At 45.6% G+C, this 19,433-nt stretch overlaps 1 protein-coding gene across 3 annotated transcripts in view; it reads right to left on the reverse strand.

Moving 5' to 3' along the window:
* BCL2L13 (BCL2 like 13) overlaps window positions 1-19,433 on the reverse strand; it is a 69,487-nt gene that overhangs the window by 10,212 nt on the left and 39,842 nt on the right. For all 3 annotated transcript variants that reach the window (XM_077468853.1, XM_077468854.1, XM_077468855.1), the window contains one exon: window positions 15,167-15,310. In XM_077468853.1, the coding sequence (XP_077324979.1) occupies window positions 15,167-15,310 (144 nt within the window). The remainder of the gene's footprint in view (window positions 1-15,166; window positions 15,311-19,433) is intronic.

Here is a 19,433-nt window from a genome sequence, read left to right on the forward strand (position 1 = left end):
GGGAGAGAGAGAGAGGGGGGGAGGGAGAGAGAGAGGAGAGAGAGAGAGAGAGAGAGGGGAGAGAGAGAGGGGAGAGAGGGGAGAGAGAGAGGGGAGAGAGAGAGGGGAGAGAGAGAGGGGAGAGAGAGAGGGGAGAGAGAGAGGGGAGAGAGAGAGGGGAGAGAGAGAGGGGGGGGAGAGAGAGGGGGGGAGAGAGAGAGGGGGGGGAGAGAGAAAGGGGGAGAGAGAGAAAGGGGGAGAGAGAGAAAGGGGGAGAGAGAGAAAGGGGGAGAGAGGGGGGGGGGGAGAGAGGGGGGGGAGAGAGAGAGGGGGGGGAGAGAGAGAGGGGGGGGAGAGAGAGAGCGCGAGCAAGAGAGAGAAAGCGAGAGAAAGCGAGAGAAAGGGGGAGAGAGAGAAAGGGGGAGAGAGAGAAAGGGGGAGAGAGAGAAAGGGGGAGAGAGAGAGAAAGGGGGAGAGAGAGGGGGGGGGGAGAGAGAGGGGGGGGAGAGAGAGAGGGGGGGGAGAGAGAGAGCGCGAGCAAGAGAGAGAAAGCGAGAGAAAGCGAGAGAGGGGGGAGGGAGGGAGGGAGAGAGAGGGGGGAGGGAGGGAGGGAGAGAGAGGGGGGAGGGAGGGAGGGAGAGAGAGGGGGGAGGGAGAGAGAGGGGGGAGGGAGAGAGAGGGGGGAGGGAGGGAGGGAGAGAGAGGGGGGAGGGAGGGAGAGAGAGGGGGAGGGAGGGAGGGAGAGAGAGGGGGGAGGGAGGGAGGGAGGGAGGGAGGGAGGGAGAGAGGGGGGGAGGGAGAGTATACAAGGTCCTGATCAATATGTTGTGAATCTGACACTCATGTGACGGTCCCTAGCATAATTTCAAAATCACAAACAATCAAAATCTAAGACCTACCATTCCCACATACAGCGAGCTGCAGTTTTAGTGCCGGGCTAGATTTTTATTTACAGTTTCTTCACAGCTATAATCGATTTACTGGCTTTTACTATAGACAGAAATAAAACTAAAGCTGCTCACAGATGGATTGAGATTTCGATCCATGTCACTATTCAATCTAAATCAACTTCTATCGAAGAGAGCTGGTGGAAAAATGTTCTTAATCAGCCAGCAAAAGCTGTTTGTAGAGTCCAGCTATCAGAATACAATGGCACAGCGGGAAGCAGTGGCGTAACTAGAACCTTCAGGGCCCCGATGCAAGAAACCATGAAGGGCCCCCCTGAACCCCAGCCAGGGCCCTTCCCTCCGAGTCCGGCGGTGGAACTCCAGGGCGTGGTCACAGGTATGACCTTTGTGAGCCCTGTAGTTCCACCACTGGCATCAGTAGTTTTTTTTTTTTTTTTTTTTTTAGGTGCCCCATTGGGGGACTGTTCCTAGACAGGATGGGGTCCCTGTCCCCAGAAGAGATGAGGTCCTTTTCTCCAGGGCAGATGAAGTTACTGCCCCAGGTGAGAAGGGGCCCCTGTCCCCAGGGGGAGATGGAGGGGGTAAGTAATGGTGTGTGGGGGATGGGGTCCTCTCACTCACCATGACCAAGCTGCAGGCCGCGCACTCATCCATGTTGGCCTGGGCTCCATCCAGTGGGCTGGACGGGTGATCAGCATATCTCCCAGAAAGACCTTTCATCTGTGTATGACGGGGAAGAGGGGGGCTGGCAGACAAGCCTGCAGTGTCCTCCGGGAGCTGGCTCTCATAGGGCTGCACTGCATCTGTGTGCTTAAAGTTTGTTTACCCGGGAGAAGTATGCAGTGCAGTGTGGGCCGGACTCAGGGGTGGGGGCGGGACTCTGGCTGGGGAGAACAGACATCGGACTGAGCGGCAATGCATGGAGTAGGAGAGGGGTACTCTGAGCAGCCAGCCGAGGACACAGGTCATGCGGGGAATACACAACTAAAGAGCAGCCAGTGCGATAGTCGAGCATGGAGCTCTGCTAGTCACCCTCCACCTCCAGCCACCCGTGTGCATGGTGCACTGGTACCCCTAGCTGCCTATGCTGCTGCCAGCCATATGTAGAGGGGGCTGCATGGGCCCCCTGCAGCACAGGGCCCAGTTGCGGTCGCAACCGCTGCACCCCCTATAGTTACGCCCCTGGCGGGAAGGATTCCTCCATCCACCTCACATGTGTAGGGGAATCTGTCTTTTTTTTTTTATCCGCCCTGTGGTTGATCAAAACAAAACGAGGCATCTATGGCCAGCATATCTCTGAAGACTGTGGGGATTAGCAGCCCCCTGGATGAGGGGGGTTTGGGAAGGAATTCTAATATTAACAAAAGTTAAATCCTTAATCTTGCACATTAACGGTTCCCAGCCGGTGACTATACCAGTAAAGGAAACCCTCTGGTAGATCGCCATCACTTCTGCCCAGCCAAAGCAGAGCTTAGCCCAGAAATGGAGGAGAAGGGTTTTCCTGCACAGAAAGCAGCATAATCCCCCACCCTCAGCTCAATGTCAGAAAGCCATATTATAAACTGATTGATGGATATTGCCCATTAGACATTAAATGCCTGCTAGAAAACCGAATCTGTCCATCACATATGATTAAAATATGAAAGCCAGTCATTTCTTGCAGATCAGATTCACATGAATCTCTGGACCGGACAGATAGCTGCAATAGATGGGCAAGATACCCCATAATGCAAGGTACAGCCAAACAGACCAAGTGACGTTGTCCTTTAAATGCTTCGTTCACCCTACCTAGGTAAAGGCTGCTCACATAATTTGTAGTAAATATCTTTGCCATTCTGAAGCTTTCCTCTAACCACTTTGCACATTTTATATATATACTGTGACGCTGTACTTGCCAAATATGCTGCAAAAATCTCCCTCCACAGAGTCTGGCTGCAACCATTTTAACTGTGGGCAGCTGAAGCTGCTGTCTGTTTACTTTATGGATTTACAGACACACACCTCCAGCTCTACAGCTCTCATTGGCCCACTTATGACTCCTCCCACCTCCGAGAGAGAGAGAGGGAGAGAGAGAGGGAGAGAGAGAGAGAGAGGGAGAGAGAGAGGAGAGGGAGAGGGAGAGAGAGAGGAGAGGGAGAGAGGGAGAGAGGGAGAGAGGGAGAGAGGGAGGAGAGGGAGAGAGGGAGAGAGGGAGAGAGGGAGAGAGGGAGAGAGGGAGAGAGGGAGAGAGGGAGAGAGGGAGAGAGGGAGAGAGAGAGGAGAGGGAGAGAGGGAGAGAGGGAGGAAGAGAGGGAGAGAGAGAGGGCTGTGCATGATGTCACAAGCCTAGGTTTTTTACCAGACAAGAAAACGGAAGAGGGCTGTATAAGGTATTTACTGGCATGAAAAAAATACTGAAGTTCCGCTTTAAAGAGTAACTCCATTTTTGTTGATTAACAAAAAAAAAAAAAAAACACACACACACACACACACACACACACACACTCCCCTCCGGGTGATCTATGTACATTGCAGAGATTTTAACAAACTGTTTCAAATTCCTACCTTGTGTTTTCTGAAAAAATAGCGATTTGTCTGTCTGTGTCCATGTGGAAAGTGAGTTTTATAATTATCAATCAGTTGCTGCTCTTGCAGAGCTCCAATGAGGAAAGTTGCAGGGTCTGCATTCCTTTAGCTGCGATTTCCCTTTGGAAGTATCTCACCAAAAATGCAATTTTTGATGCAGGGAATGCCCGAAATCTAAATTGTATCTTAGTGCAGACTTCTGGGAAAATCAGTAAGCAAATTACACAAGCAGGAAGTTACATATCTGGGAGGTGTTCTGTGCAACATCTGTGCACAGAACGCCTTCAGGTTGCCATATTGCATTTTACATAAAATTACAGTGCTGCAGATTGAAAAGGAAAGGTAATTTTTAATAACTTTCTTGTACGAAGGTTTTTATTAATAATCAATTCAACAGTACAGGTCATCATGTCTATGGTCACATAAGGTATCAAACGAAAGGAAGAGAAAAAAAAAGGCCTGTAAAGTGCCTGCAAAATGGCTCCCCTGCAGTCTGTGTGAAAGACAGAGTGCTTTCACACTGAGGCGATGCGCTGGCAGGATCTTAAAAAAAAAGTCCTGCAAGCAGCACGTTTGGAGTGGTGTATACCCCTCCCCCACCACTCCTGCCCATTGATATGAATGGGCAGCACTGCCGAAGCGCATGCAATGCGATTTGGCAGCGGTGCTTCATGGGCGCATTTAACCTCTTCCTTGGCCGCTAGCTGGGTTATATGTGCCCCACTAGCAGCCAAATAGCACCGCTAAAATGATGGTAAAGAGCCGCTAAAACTTGCGTTTTACCATCAACGTCTGCCCGCTCCAGTGTGAAAGCAGTCTTCATAAGTGATACAGAAAATTTCTTACACTTAAAGCGGAGGTCCACCCTAAAATGGACCTCCGCTCATCGGATTCCTCCCCCCCTTCGGCGCCACAATTGGCACCTTTCAGGGAGGAGGGGGGTGCAGTTACCTGGATAATCCAGGTAACTGCACCCACTTCCGGGCTAGCTCTCTGCGGAAAGGGGCGTAAATTACGCCCCTTTCCGCAAGTGCCCGCCCCCTTCCGCAAGTGCCCCGCTGCCTGCTGGGAAACACACAGATCCCAGAGGCAGCAGGGACCGTCCTCATTGCGCAGCGCGACTCGCGCATGCGCAGTAGGGAACCGGGAAATGAAGCTGAAAGGCTCCATTTCCTGATTCCCATATCCAAGATGGCGGCGGCAGCACTCGAGTGTCGATCTAGAGATCGGCTTCGGGTGCCGACATCGCGGGCGCGCTGGACAGGTAAGTGTCACTATTTTAAAAGTCAGCAGCTGCAGTATTTGTAGCTGCTGGCTTTTTAAAAAAAAAAAAAAACGCGGAGTCCCGGCGGACTCCCGCTTTAAACATTTATTAAACAAAACAAACCTCCAATCAGTTTACTTGTATGTATGATCTAGATTAAAAAAAAAACAAAAAAAACTATATATTAAATAAAAACGTGTAGTCAAAACTTTTGGACAAAAAAAAAAAAAAAAAAATGGGCTAACTTTACTGTTTTTATTTTATTTTTATTTTTTAAATGGTGTATTTTTTTCCCAAAAAAATGCATTTGAAAGACCTCTGTGCAAATGCCGTGTGACATAAAATATTGCAACAAGCGCTATTTTATTCCCTAGGATCTCTGCTAAAAAAATATATATAATTTTTGGGGGGTCTAAGTGATTTTCTGGCAGAAAATACAGGATTTTTACTTGTAAGCAACAAGTGTCAGAAAAGATTTAGTCTTTAAATGGTTAAACTGAGAACTTCTACACACAGAGATGACTTCATTCATTCAAGTGTAAACATTGTATCATTTAGTTCTTTTCTTGGCAGTCTGCCCAGAGAGGAGGAAAGTGTTGCTATGACGACTCAGGCAACTCACACTGACTTCTTACAGAAGTCATTTCAAAGTCCCGCTGTAGAATCGGCTTTTTATCAACACAATCGGCCGATGCCGATTATTTAAAAAACGGCAAATATCGGCCGATATATCGGTCGACCTCTACCTGAGAGCATCCCCAGAAGCAGAGACGAGAGCAAGTTGGAATGAAACTAGCCAATCTAGCCGGGGTATAATACCATCTGCATAGTATTTTATATGCATTCTCCAAAATGTGGATATTTTTAGAGCATTTGGAAAAAGCGATAGTCCGTTTTTTTTTTTTACTAGTAATGGTGGCAAACTGCAATTTTTTTGTGGGACCGAAATTGCGGCGGACAGATCGGACACTTTAAACACCATTGACATTTATACAGCAATCAGTGCTATAAGTAGGAACTGATTATTGTGTAAATGTCACTGGCAGGGAAGGGGTTAACAAAAGGGGGAGATTAAGGTGTTAAAGCAGAAGTAAGCCCACCCATAAAACAGTTTTGTTTAATTTCCGTCACGTACTGGAAATGTAACACTCTCCACCAAACTGTAAAACCATCTAATGGCTGGGGTCATAACTGATCACATGTGCAGCATTATGACAGTTGTAGATTAAACAGAGGCAAAGATTAAAGCTTCATTGTCTAAAAATGATAGGATGGTTTACACTTTAAGTGTGCTTCCTCATGTGTATCTTTTTTTACAAAATTATTTTAATAGGAAAAATCCTATTTTTCTACTATTTTTATCAGCTTACTTGTCATTTTCTTGGAGGCAAAGATTAAAGCTTCATTGTCTAAAAATGATAGGATGGTTTACACTTTAAGTGTGCTTCCTCATGTGTATCTTTTTTTACAAAATTATTTTAATAGGAAAAATCCTATTTTTCTACTATTTTTATCAGCTTACTTGTCATTTTCTTGGAGTACATCATAGGACACAGAGCAGCATAGCAATTACTACCGTATATACTCGAGTATAAGCCGAGATTTTCAGCCTCTTTTTTGAGGCTGAAAGTGCCCCCTCGGCTTATACTCGAGTCACCGCTGTCTGACTGCTCGATCAGCGTATCGAGCAGACAGACGGCGGACATTAAAATTCAAAAGCCGCGCCTCCTTCTCCGCCTCCGCCTGTGATAGGCGGAACACTGAATTTCCCAGCAGTCAGTGTTCCGCCTATCACGGACATCCGTTCATTCTCATACTACGGACGAGTATGAGAGGATGTCCGTGATAGGCGGAACACAGGCTGCTGGGAAATTGAGTGTTCCGCCTATCACAGGCGGAGGCGGAGAAGGAGGCGCGGCTTTTGAATTGTAGAATGGCCGCCGAGAAGAGCGGCGATCCTGGAGCGGCGATCCATCGGCACGACACGGGACGGAGGAGGCACGGGACGGAGGAGGCACGGGACGGAGGAGGCACGGGACAGAGGAGGCACGGGACAGAGGAGGCACGGGACAGAGGAGGCACGGGACAGAGGAGGCACGGGACAGAGGAGGCACGGGACAGAGGAGGCACGGGACAGAGGAGGCACGGGACAGAGGAGGCACGGGACAGAGGAGGCACGGGACAGAGGAGGCACGGGACAGAGGAGGCACGGGACAGAGGAGGCACGGGACAGAGGAGGCACGGGACAGAGGAGGCACGGGACAGAGGAGGCACGGGACAGAGGAGGCACGGGACAGAGGAGGCTCGGGACGACGGCGGCTCGGGACGGAGGCTTGGGACACAGGTAGGCTGGACACACACACAAGGCTGCACGGACACACACACACACACACACGGATGGATGGATACACACACACACAGGGATGGATGGATGGATGAATACACACACACACAGACACACACACACACACACACACAGGGATGGATGGATGGATGGATACACACACAGGGATGGATGGACGGACACACACACAGGGATGGATGGATGGATGGATGGATGGACACACACACAGGGATGGATGGACGGACACACACACAGGGATGGACGGACACACAGGGATGGACAGCCATGTCTCACCCTCGGCTTATACACGAGTCAATAAGTTTTCCAGTTTTTTGGGGGTAAATTGGGGGCCTCGGCTTATATTCGGGTCGGCCTATACTCGAGTATATACGGTATGTGGGTTATAGCCACCTTCAGGTGATGGACACACCCTAAACAGGAAGTTGCCTCCCTATATTGCAAAGCAATATACATATACCCCAGAAAAAAAGGGGAGGGACCTCTGTGTCCCATGATGTACTCCAAGAAAAGGATTTTACAGGTAAACTGTTATAAAATTCCTATTTTCTTTATCGTACATCATGGGACACAGACAGCATAGTAATTACTATGGGGGTATGTCCCATAGCAATGCTATTTGAGGGGAGGGAGACACAACCAAATAGGTCAATAGTGGCCCACAGTGGCATTTGGTACGCGTCATGAAGATGGGAAAATGGGGCTATGTTTGCTGCAGTGTAATACGACCTCATGTGTACTTCTAACTGTGAGGGGATGGGACAGACTAGAGGATGAGCCAAGATCCCTATTCCTTCTTAGTAGGAACAGATGATCTGTCTCTCCTCCCCTGTCAGAACACATACATATACGGTGATTCGTGCAGGAGAGTCAACTTGCCGACGTATATGTATGGCCGGTCGGGAGGTGGTTAAAAGATGCCTTCCCTGGTTCTTCCCTTCCCCTCTGCATCAACTTGACAATAACATTTTTTTAATAAAACTTTTCCATATTCATTCCCTTACTTTTAGATGACATTACTGGGTCTCTGTGCTTCTCCTATGGGAGGGGCCAGTAGGGTTCTATACATAACATCTCACTCTCAGTGCCGCCGGCTATTGACAGCAGTGCCGATATAGTGCCTTGAAAACTATTCATACACCTTGACATTTTACACATTTTGTCATGTTACAACCAAAAAACGTAAATGTATTTTATTGGGATTTAATGAGATAGACCAACACAAAGTGGCACATAATTGTGAAGTGGAAGGAAAATGATAAATGGTTTTCAAAATTTTTCACAAATAAATATATGTGAAAAGTGTGGCGTGCATTTGTATTCAGCCCCCGAGTCAAGTCTTTTTGGAGAGGTCTCTACCAGCTTTGCACATCTAGAGAGTGACATCTTTGCACATTCTTTGAAAAAAAAAAAAAAAAAGCTCTATCAGATTTTGCCACAGATTCTCAATTGGATTTATGTCTGGACTTTGACTGGGCCATTCTAACATGAATATGATTTGATCTTAACCATTCCATTGTAGCTCTGGCTGTTGGTTTATTAGAGTCATAGTCCTGCTGGAAGGTGAACCTCTACCCCAGTCTCAATACTTTTGCAGACTAACAGGTTTTCTTCTAAGATAGCTCTGTATTTAGCTCCATCCATCTTCCCACCAACTCTGACCAGCTTCCCTGTCCCTGCTGAAGAAAAGCATCCCCACAACATGATGCTGCCCCTACCATTTCACGGTGGGAATGGTGTGTTCAGGGGGATGTGTCATGTTAATTTTCTGTCACACATAGTGTGTTGCTTTTAGGCTAAAAAAGCTAAATTTTGATCTCATCTGACCAGAACACCTTCTTCCACATGTTTGCCGTGTCCCCCACATGGGTTTTTGCAAACGGAATTTCTTATGGTTTTCTTTAAACAATGGCTTTCTTCTTGCCACTCTTCCATAAAGACCAGATTTATGGAGTGCATGACTAATAGTTGTGCTGTGGACAGATTCTCCCACCTGAGCTGTGGATCTCTGCAGCTCCTCCAGAGTTACCATGGGACCTCTTGGTTGCTTCTCTAGTTAATGCTCTCCTTGCCCGGCCTGTTATTTTAGGTGGACGGCCATGTCTTGGTAGATTTGCAGTTGTGCCATATTCTATTTTCGGATAATGGATTGAACAGTGCTTTGTGAGATATTCAAAGCTTGAGATTTTTTTTTATACCCCAATTCTACTTTAAACTTCTCCACAACTTTATCCCTGATCTGTCTGGTGTGTTCCTTGACCTTCGTGATCTGGTTTGTGCACTAAGGTTCTCTAACAAACCTCTGAGGGCTTCACAGAACAGCTCTATTTATACCTAAATTACACACAGGTGGACTCTATTTACTAATTAGCTGACTTCTGAAGGCAATTGTTCCGCTAGATTTTGGTTAGGGGTATCAGAGTAAAGGGGGCTAAATACAAATGCATGCCACACTTCACATATTTATCTAAAAAAAAAAAAAATTTTGAAAACCCATTTTTAATTTTCCTTCCACTTCACAATTATGTGCCACTTTGTGTTGGTCTATCACATAAAATACTGAAATACAATACATTTACAGTTTTGGTTGTAACGTGACAAAATGTGGAAAATTTCAAAGGGTGTGAATACTTTTTCAAGGCACTGTAAAGCCCCATACACACTATCAGTTTTTCTGCTGAGTTTTTCCTTCAGATTTACCAAAACCATATAATATGAGATCAAACCTTAGGCGTTTCAATGTATATCAGGCAGGCCCTTCTACTACATGGTTTTGGTAAACCTGAAGGAAAAAAATCAGCAGAAAATCTGATAGTGTGTATGGGGCTTTAGTGTATTCTGCTGGCAGGAAAGTCTCCCCGCTATCAGAATACAAAGGCTCAGTGGATGGGGTTTCCCCACATCCAACTGTGTGGATGGGGAAATCAAGTAATTTTCTTTCATTCAACCAGCAGGCTGAACGAAAGACAATGACTTGGTGTATGGCCAGCCTAATATAATAAACAGAAAGCGGTTTCAGTACAAGAGAGAGGCCTGTACAACTGTGCAAGACTGCAGGGAAGGTTGGAGTTCAGCTTTAAGTAGCAGTGATGTCACACCAGGACAGAGACAAGGCCAGAGGGCTTGGGCACCTCACAACATCTGCAGAGAGGACAGACCGGGGAAATGAAACGCACTTAAACTCCATTTCCTGGAGGATTACCTTCCATGCAGTGAAAGCAGATGGATCCTGCCATCTAATCTGCGGGGGAGACAGAGGACGACCTGCCAGCGAACACACAGCCAGAGTTCAAAGTGCAGCAGACAATAGCGTGTCCAAAAACAGAGAAAAGGGCGACATGTGACACAAAGACAGAGCCATGCCGACATTCTGGCCTGCGGCGGGACACTTCAACAAAATAAAATGATTTATTAAACTGTATTAACAGTTTTATGTGTTGAATGTTATAGAGCTGCTCCCAGTTTCTGGTTAAGATATTGCTTGAAACAAACATTGCAAATCTATACTGGATTGCAGTTCTTCTTTTGAGGGGCTCTCCTTAGAAGCTAAGCCGATTTAGGCAGGGCCCCCTTTTGGGTCCTTTATCTCAACTTGTTTAAAGGTCACCATACATCAGCAGATTTTTTTTTTTAAACGTTCGTATGGAACGAAAGAAAAAAAAGTTTGTCAGGAGCAATCGATATGGACTGATATTATGGACTCGACACATTTCAAAAGAAAATCATGAAACATGTTGTTCGATTGCCATGCCAATGTTCTGCATACAATTTCAGGATGCACAAGCACAATACAGATACAAAACAAAAAAATGTTCTGAGCGAACCACATTCCGTTACAATTTCGTTCACCCAAGAAGGAAAAATAAATAAAAAATCATCCTTCTTTGGATTTTCCTTATTTAACCACGAGGACATTTTTTGCCATTTAGCACTGTGCTACTTTAACTGGCAATTGCGCAGTTATGCAACAATGGACCTAAACTAAATTTATATAAAAAAATAAAAAATTATTTTTGATTATATAAATGAAAAAATAAAAAAGATTTTTTTACTTTGATATACAACATCCAATAAAAACCAAACAAACCAAAAAATAAAAAAATAAAATCGAATTTCTTCAAAAATTTAGGCCAGAATGTATTCTGCTACAGGTCTTTGGGAAAAAATCCCAATAAGTGTATATTGACTGGTTTTGTGTGAAAGTTAGGGTCTACAAACAATTTCGAAAAAAAAAAAAATTATAATATAAATATATACACACACACAAATAGATATATAATTAATAAATATATATATATATATATTTATTAATTATATATATATATATATATATATATCTATATATCTATATATCTATATATCTATATATCTATATATCTATATATCTACAGTGGTGTGAAAAAGTGTTTGCCCCCTTCCTCATTTCCTGTTCCTTTGCATGTTTGTCACACTTAAGTGTTTCGGAACATCAAACCAATTTAAAACAATAGTCAAGGACAACACAAGTAAACACAAAATGCAATTTGTAAATGAAGGTGTTTATTATTAAAGGTGAAAAAAAATCCAAACCATCATGGCCCTGTGTGAAAAAGTGATTGCCCCCTAAACCTAATAACTGGTTGGGCCACCCTTAGCAGCAACAACTGCAACCAAGCGTTTGCGATAACGTGCAATGAGGCTTTTACAGCGTCCTGGAGGAATTTTGGCCCACTCATCTTTGCAGAATTGTCCTAATTCAGTTACATTAGAGGGTTTTCGAGCATGAACGGCCTTTTTAAGGTCATACCACAACATCTCAATAGGATTCAGGTCAGGACTTTGGCTAGGCCACTCCAAAGTCTCATTTTGTTTTTCTTCAGCCATTCGGTGGTGGACTTGCTGGTGTGTTTAGGATCATTGTCTTGCTGCAGAACCCAAGTTCGTTTCAGCTTGAGTACACGAACAGATGGTCGGACATTCTCCTTCAGGATCTCTTGGTAGACAGCAGAATTCATAGTTCCTTTTATCACGGCAAGTCTTCCAGGTCCTGAAGCAGCAAAACAGCCCCAGACCATCACACTACCACCACCATATTTTACTGTTGGTATAATGTTCTTTTTATGAAATGCAGTGTTCCTTCTACGCCAGATATACTTGGACACACACCTTCCAAAGAGTTCCACTTTTGTCTCATCGGTCCACAGAATGTTGTCCCAAAAGTCTTGGGGATCATCAAGATGTGTTGTGGAGAAATTGAGACGAGCTTTGATGTTCTTTTTGCTCAGCAGTGGTTTTCTCCTTGGAACTCTGCCATGCAGGCCATTTTTTCCCAGTCTTTTCCTGATGGTGGAGGCATGAACGCTGACCTTAACTGAGGCAAGTGAGGCCTGCAGTTCCTTGGACGTTGTTGTGGGGTCTTTTGTGACCTCTTGGATGAGTCGTCGCTGCGCTCTTGGGGTAATTTTGGGCGGCCGGCCACTCCTGGGAAGGTTCACCACTGTTCCATGTCTTCGCCATTTGTGGATAATGGCTCTCACTGTGGTTCGCTGGATTCCCAAAGCTTTGGATATGGCTTTATAACCCTTTCCAGACTGATAGATCTCAATTACTTTCTTTCTCAATTGTTCCTGAATTTCTTTGGGTCTCGGCATGATGTGTAGCTTTTAGGCTGGGTTCACACTGCTGCGGGGGGAGAACCGGATGTGATTCGCACAGCAAATCACATCCGATCTCCGTAGCGCTGCGAGTTCAGCCATACAGATAGTATGGCTGAACTCGCAGCGGTCCCGCAGCAAACTCACACGGGACCCTTTTTTGGGTCCGCAACGGAATCGGATCGCATGGGGGTTCACACCATGCGATCCGATTCCTGTGCGAGTCGGCAGATCGCACTGCAATATGCCGACGGATCTGGGGGTGTCATTAACATAACATTGACACCCCCAGCCGTCCGCATAGGGCAGTGTGAACTGCCGGCGGGAGGTGTGCGATGCGGGAAAACGCCGCGGATTCGCGGCGTTCCCGCATCGCAGCAATGTGAACCTAGCCTTAAGGATCTTCTGGTGGACCTTACTGTGTCAAGCAGCTCCTATTTAAGTGATGCCTTGATTGTGAACAGGTGTGGCAATAATCAGGCCTGGGTGTGGCTAGAGAAATTGAACTCAGGTGTGGACAACCACAGTTATAGTATGTTTTAACAAGGGGGGCAATCACTTTTTCACACAGGGCCATGATGGTTTGGATTTTTTTTCACCTTTAATAATAAACACCTTCATTTACAAATTGCATTTTGTGTTTACTTGTGTTGTCCTTGACTATTGTTTAAATTGGTTTGATGTTCCGAAACACTTAAGTGTGACAAACATGCAAAGGAACAGGAAATGAGGAAGGGGGCAAACACTTTTTCACACCACTGTATATCTATCTCACACACACAATGGAGTTTTTAATTTTATTTATACTAGTAATGGCGGTGAACAGGGACTTAGACCCCTTTCACACTGGAGCATTTTTCAGGCACTTTAGCGTAAAGAAAAAAGCGCCTGTGAAGCGCTTGAAAGAAGCCTCATCTGCAGTCCCAATGTGAAAGCCCAAGTGCTTTAAGAGCCCTTTCACAATGTCAGCGCTTGAAAAACGCTCATAAAGCGCCGCTTAGACTAGCAGCGCTTTACCAGCGTTTTTTGAGCATTATTGGGGCGATTTTAACCCCTGCTAGTGGCCACATAAAGGGTTAAAAGTGCCCACAAAACGCTGCTGCCAATAGCGCTTTTCAGGCGTTTTACAGGTGCTTCCCATTGATTTCAATGGGAAGGGTTGTATTCACCGCTCCAAAAGCGCTGCAAAGAAGCTGCTTGCAGGACATTTTTTGACGCTCTGCCAGCGCAGCGCCTCGGTGTGAAAGCACTCGGGCTTTTACATTGGGATTGCAGTTGCGGCTTCTTTCAGGCGCTTTAGCTTTAAAAAACGCTCCAGTGTGAAAGGGATCTCGATGTGAAAGCACTCAGGCTTTTACATTGGGATTGCAGTTGCAGCTTCTTTCAAGCGCTTTACAGGCGCTTTTTTTTTTTAAACGCTAAAGCACCTGAAAAACGCCCGAAAAACGCCCCAGTGTGAAAGGGGTCTTAAAAAGGGTGTGCGATAGCGCGGCGGGCAGTCTGACACTAAGTGAAGCGGGGGAAACCGACACCACCAGTGACACCAATATAGTGACCAGTGCTAATAATATACAATGAGGCTGTACTAATGACACTGGCTGGGAAGGGTTTAACATTTAGGGGCAAAGGGTTACCTGTGTGCCTAACAATGTTTACTGTGCTGTTTTCAATAACCAATGTGCTAGTTTGCAGGAAGTAAAAAACCTGGCACATCGCTGCTGTCTATAGAGAGCCCTGTGTTGTTTACCAAACGTTATACGTTCAGCAGATCAGCGGGTTCTGGTCATAAATCATTAGCGCCCTACCCGGAAATGCAAATCACCTATATTTGGCAAGTGGTTACATGTTACAAAAACTAATTTTCTTTCTAATAAAATTCTTCTGGCTCATGGTCAGTTTTAGTCTGGAGTTTGTTATCTGCACAAGTTTATTAAATAAACCTGAACTCCAAGCACTTCAAAGTGAACATAACTCCCCCTTTAGGAGTAACAGTTGTTGATTTTTAACAAGTCTTTTTTTATTTATGTAATCTGGATGGATCTAGTTTGCACCCCAGGGACCTACTTGTAGGTTAATGCAGAAATATGGCAAAAGCTCCTTTGGTCACACTTCTCCTGTGAGTCACAGGAGTGCACTTAGTTCTGCGCTTCTTTGACCCAGATTCAGCCAATAGCAGGCTAAAGTCCACTACTGGCTGACATCACATTGCTGGTCCAGGCTTTTCTGGGATCCTGACAATAATGTCAGGATCCGCACAGATGCCTGAATGGTAGCTGGCTCAGCCTCTCAACGTGCCAATGAGAGCCTGAGGCAGTCACTTATACCCCCCTACCCCCAATGAGGAGTTCATTACAGAAAGATGCAGAACTTCAACAGTCAATAATGTTGCTGCCCTGCTAGTAACGAAGCATACAAATACAGTACAAATCATAAAAGCAGAACCAAATTTATTTACCCATCCTCCCTGCTGAATGATGTAGTCGGAACACATTTCCTCAATATACGATACTCCAAATTGTACAAGATTGTTTAGCTGACGATCCCCACGCCTCGTGAGCTCCAGCAGGAGGCGCTGTAAGAGGACCAGAGGGACCAAGACCTGCAATATGACAACAGGTGACATTTCATTATACTTTCCATAATCATTTGTAAATCAAAATATCAAACTACATTTTACACTGAATTATAATAAAAGAGGGAATATGGACAATCAGTCATTCCCAGAAAAAGGATATGAAAGAATCCACGTAATTTCACATTCATCTGCCTTGAGAGTAGTTATACTATGGTTCGTGGATGGCCAAAGCACCAGTGACCAACCAGATGACAGCTATGTAATGGACATTGAATACAGAAAGAAGTCCTTAAATATTTTTCCTGTGTACCCAGCAATTGACACTGTCAGCTGCTTTTCACATTTTTTCCAGGCTCTTCTTGGCTCCTCTGCTGTAAAAATGCCATTTACATGGCTCATTAGCTCAACACACAATTGAATGAGTCAGAGCAAGGTAAAATATAAATCAAAATCAGAATTCAATCCATTGGGCCATAATAAATTTAAATGGTGTAGCCATTGAACCTCTCGCTTTCTAAGGGTGTATTCCCTATTTCCTCCACATCTGTTCTTAGGTATACCATCTATAACCATGAGTCTTAATTGAGAAACAGTATGTCCTTTCTCAGTAAAATGTCGGACTAAGGGTAATTTGTCCAAATTTATCCCTGATGGAATACTTAGGGATAGCAATCCTATCTTTCACCTTTTGGGTGGTTTCTCCCACATATAACCCACATGGAAATTTGATTATGTATACAACATAAGATGATTGGCAAGTATAATGTTTTTTAAATGTTAACATTATAGCCTCTATGTGGATGGAAAAAGGATTTCCCTTTTATCATGCTGTTACATTGGATGAAACACAAACAGGGGAATGAGCCAAATTATTAGAACCCATTGCAGCTCCGATGAGTTGTAAATAGTATTGTTCTTTGAAAAGTAAAACATTTTCCTCCAAAACGATCGTCAATAATTGCATCAAAAAGGTAATGTTTGGATGTATATTTGAGTGAATCAACAGACATTGGCAAGCCTCTCTGCCCAAATCATAGGGTATAGCAGCGTATAAGTTCGCTACATCCCAGGTGACCAACATAGACCCTGGTGGTACGACTATATTACACATTTTTTGTAAGAAATGTTGGAGTATCTCGCAACCCCCGGCAAAGATGAGCATCAACACCCGCTCCTGCCAAGATGGCTGTCGCAACACTATCCATTGGCCTAGTGCATCCCCAGACTTCACTCCTGATCTCTTTGCAGACAGCCAGAATGCCTTCCCACCACCTTCCCCCGAGATTCCAGACCCTCCAGCCGTGCCCCTGCAAGCGACCCCGGGTGGCGGCAGGGAACCTACACTGTCGGTATTCTCGCCATCATTAAGGTAAATCATAAAGACCTTATGGGTGGATGGGCTAAAGATTGACTTAACAATCATGCGGGTTACTGAGACCGAGCAACGTATTAGTGACCTAGAGGACACCATTAATCCCACCCTGCCCAAACTTAATACATATTGGGGGGGGGAGATTGCCTGCCACCCTGGAGGATAAGGTTGATGACCTTGAGAAATGTCTCTGCAGGAATAACCTGCGTCTGGTTGGTCTCCCGGAATGGTTGGAGGGTCCTGATCCCAGAGCCTTCCTTGAAAGCTGGCTTGAGCAAGAATTTGGGCGCACTCAACTAGATCCCCGTTTTGTGATTGAGAGTTCCCAAGTCCCTGGGCGCCCCCTCTCTGAAGGACTTACCCCACGTACTGTAGCGATTCCTCTCCTCAATTACAGGGATCGTGACTCTATCCTGGGGGCTGCCAGGAGGAAGGGAAGTCTTCGGATTAATAACGCTGTGGTGTCCCTCTTCCCTGACTACTCTGCGACAGTCCGTAAACAAAGAGCCAGTTACCAGCGTGTCAAGCAGCAACTCCGGGAGCAGGATATCCAATACTCCATGCTGTTCCCTGCCACCCTCTGGGTTACCTACCAGGGGAAAGTCCAATTCTTCCAATCCCCACAGGATGCCCTGGCCTGGTGGGAATCACTACCCAGCCCTCCCAAACCTCCGGCCTGATGGAGATCTGCATGTTTTGCTGGAAAAGCTGGAGAACCTGAATATTTTCTCCCCTGGCCCGTTCCCATTAGCCCTTGTTAAACATCGCTGAAGCTCTACTAAGTGATAAGTATGGTTGATCATACACCTCTCCTGTTATTAGAATACCTGGCCCTCAGTTTTGAGCAGGCCTGAGCTTCCTTGGGTTTCACCTGACATCTCTCTTACTTCCTGTTACCGGCCATGTGCCCCACGCATGGTAAAAGTTTTGGGCATAGGCACCCTCCCCTTTCTTGGAGCTGGGCAGGGGTAATGCTACTCTTACTGGGTAATGATTACGTTACTGTACATAGTGTTTTTGTTGTGTGTATGATGTATGGGTGGTTTTATGTTTTTGCAGCACTGCGACCCTCATGACCTTCTGTGACCAGGAATGGGGAGCCCTCCAGAGGTCCCTTCACTCCCCAAACACCCCCCCCCCCCTCCCCTGCTTCTATTTTTCAGACCCTGAGACACAGCAAACCGCATGTTCTGTGCCTTCAGGAAACTCATCTTATGGGATCTAAAATTCTGGTCCTAAAAAAACATTTTGTGGCCCATAACTACCACTCTGCTTATTCTAACTATGCGCAAGAGGTTGCGATTTTAATCTGTAAGGGGTTACCTTTCTTGTATCCTGGAACCTAAGGGGCAATATATTATCTTATATGCAATCGTACATGGAATTCCCCTTATTTTGTTCACGGTCTACCTCCCTCCTCCAGTCACGGCTGCAGTATTTTCTGAACTCAGTGTGCATTTTGTCTCTTTACTTAGCTGTCCCATGCTCATCCTTGGGAATTTTAACTCTGTGTTGCAGCCTGCCTTATATAGGTTGAAATCTCTACAGTCTGAGTCTAAATTATTTTGTGTGTGGTGCAGTGCCTATGGATGTGGACATATGGCACTGTAAATATCCTAATGACAATGTGTTCTCCTGCCAGTCCAGGTCTTATGCAACACTCTCCAGAATAGACTATGCCTTGGCCACAGGGGGGAACTTTTTACCACATGTTCAGTCCATAGCATATTTATACCAGACGGTCTTTGATCATTATATAATACAGGTGGGTTTGACTTTGGGCCACAGACCGTCGTTCCGGGCATGGAGACTCAGTCCTCTCTGGATCTCCACACCGGAAATCTCTGAATCCATCCTGACAATTACTAGTCCTTCAACACTGACACTGCAGCCGTGGGGCCCTGTCTGGGATGCCTTTAAAGGCGGTAGTCAGGGGCTTATATCTCACGCATTAAACGATACAGATCCGCCGGGCGGGCCACGCAGGAAGCTCTCCAAAAGTTGTTGGAGAAGGCATGCACCCATCATACGGGTAGCCCCTCCTCTGAGACTAGAGGTATGCCGACAGACACTAATCGGGCTGTTCAACTTCATATGGTGGATTTGACCAGGAAGCAACAACTATATCTCTCTGTTTGCATTTATGAGCATGGGGGGGGAATGGTAGGCTCCTTGCGTATCCTGCCCACACAGACCTTCAGGATAGTTCGACTGCTGAAATTCAACTCCCAGAGGGGCCAACTACTACTGAGGCTCTATTAACCGAACCTTTTTATAAGATTTTTATAGTACATTATACGAAAATACATCTATCCCTTCAGAACAAGCCTTTCTAGGCTTCTTTGAATCACTTGACTTTCCAGCACTTAGTACCCCCCAGCAGCTTTCCTTAGATAAGCCTATTATGCTGGAGGAGGTAACTACAGCCATATATTACCGACCAATAAAACTCCAGGCCTGGACGGACTCCCCTCAGAATGGTACCAGACACACATAGCAGAACGGGCTCCTTAAGACATTCCAAGACTCTCTTAAGCTGGGAAAACTGAACAAAGCACTTATAGTGGTCATACCTAAACCTGGAAAAAATAAGATGCAGTGTGGGTCCTACAGTCCCTCTTAAATAACGATACCAAAATCCTAGCAAAAATTCTTGCCCTTAGACTTCAGACGGTCATTCTATCCCTCACACTGCTGGACCAATCTGGTTTTATGCCTGGAAGGAGCACATTTGACATTCGTGGATTATGTTTACATATCCATAGTGCAGCACAC

This window comes from Lithobates pipiens, unplaced genomic scaffold (assembly GCF_037356315.1).
Source record: "Lithobates pipiens isolate NorthernLeopardFrog02 unplaced genomic scaffold, aLitPip1_a1.2 Scaffold_8, whole genome shotgun sequence".
NCBI lineage: Eukaryota > Metazoa > Chordata > Amphibia > Anura > Ranidae > Lithobates > Lithobates pipiens.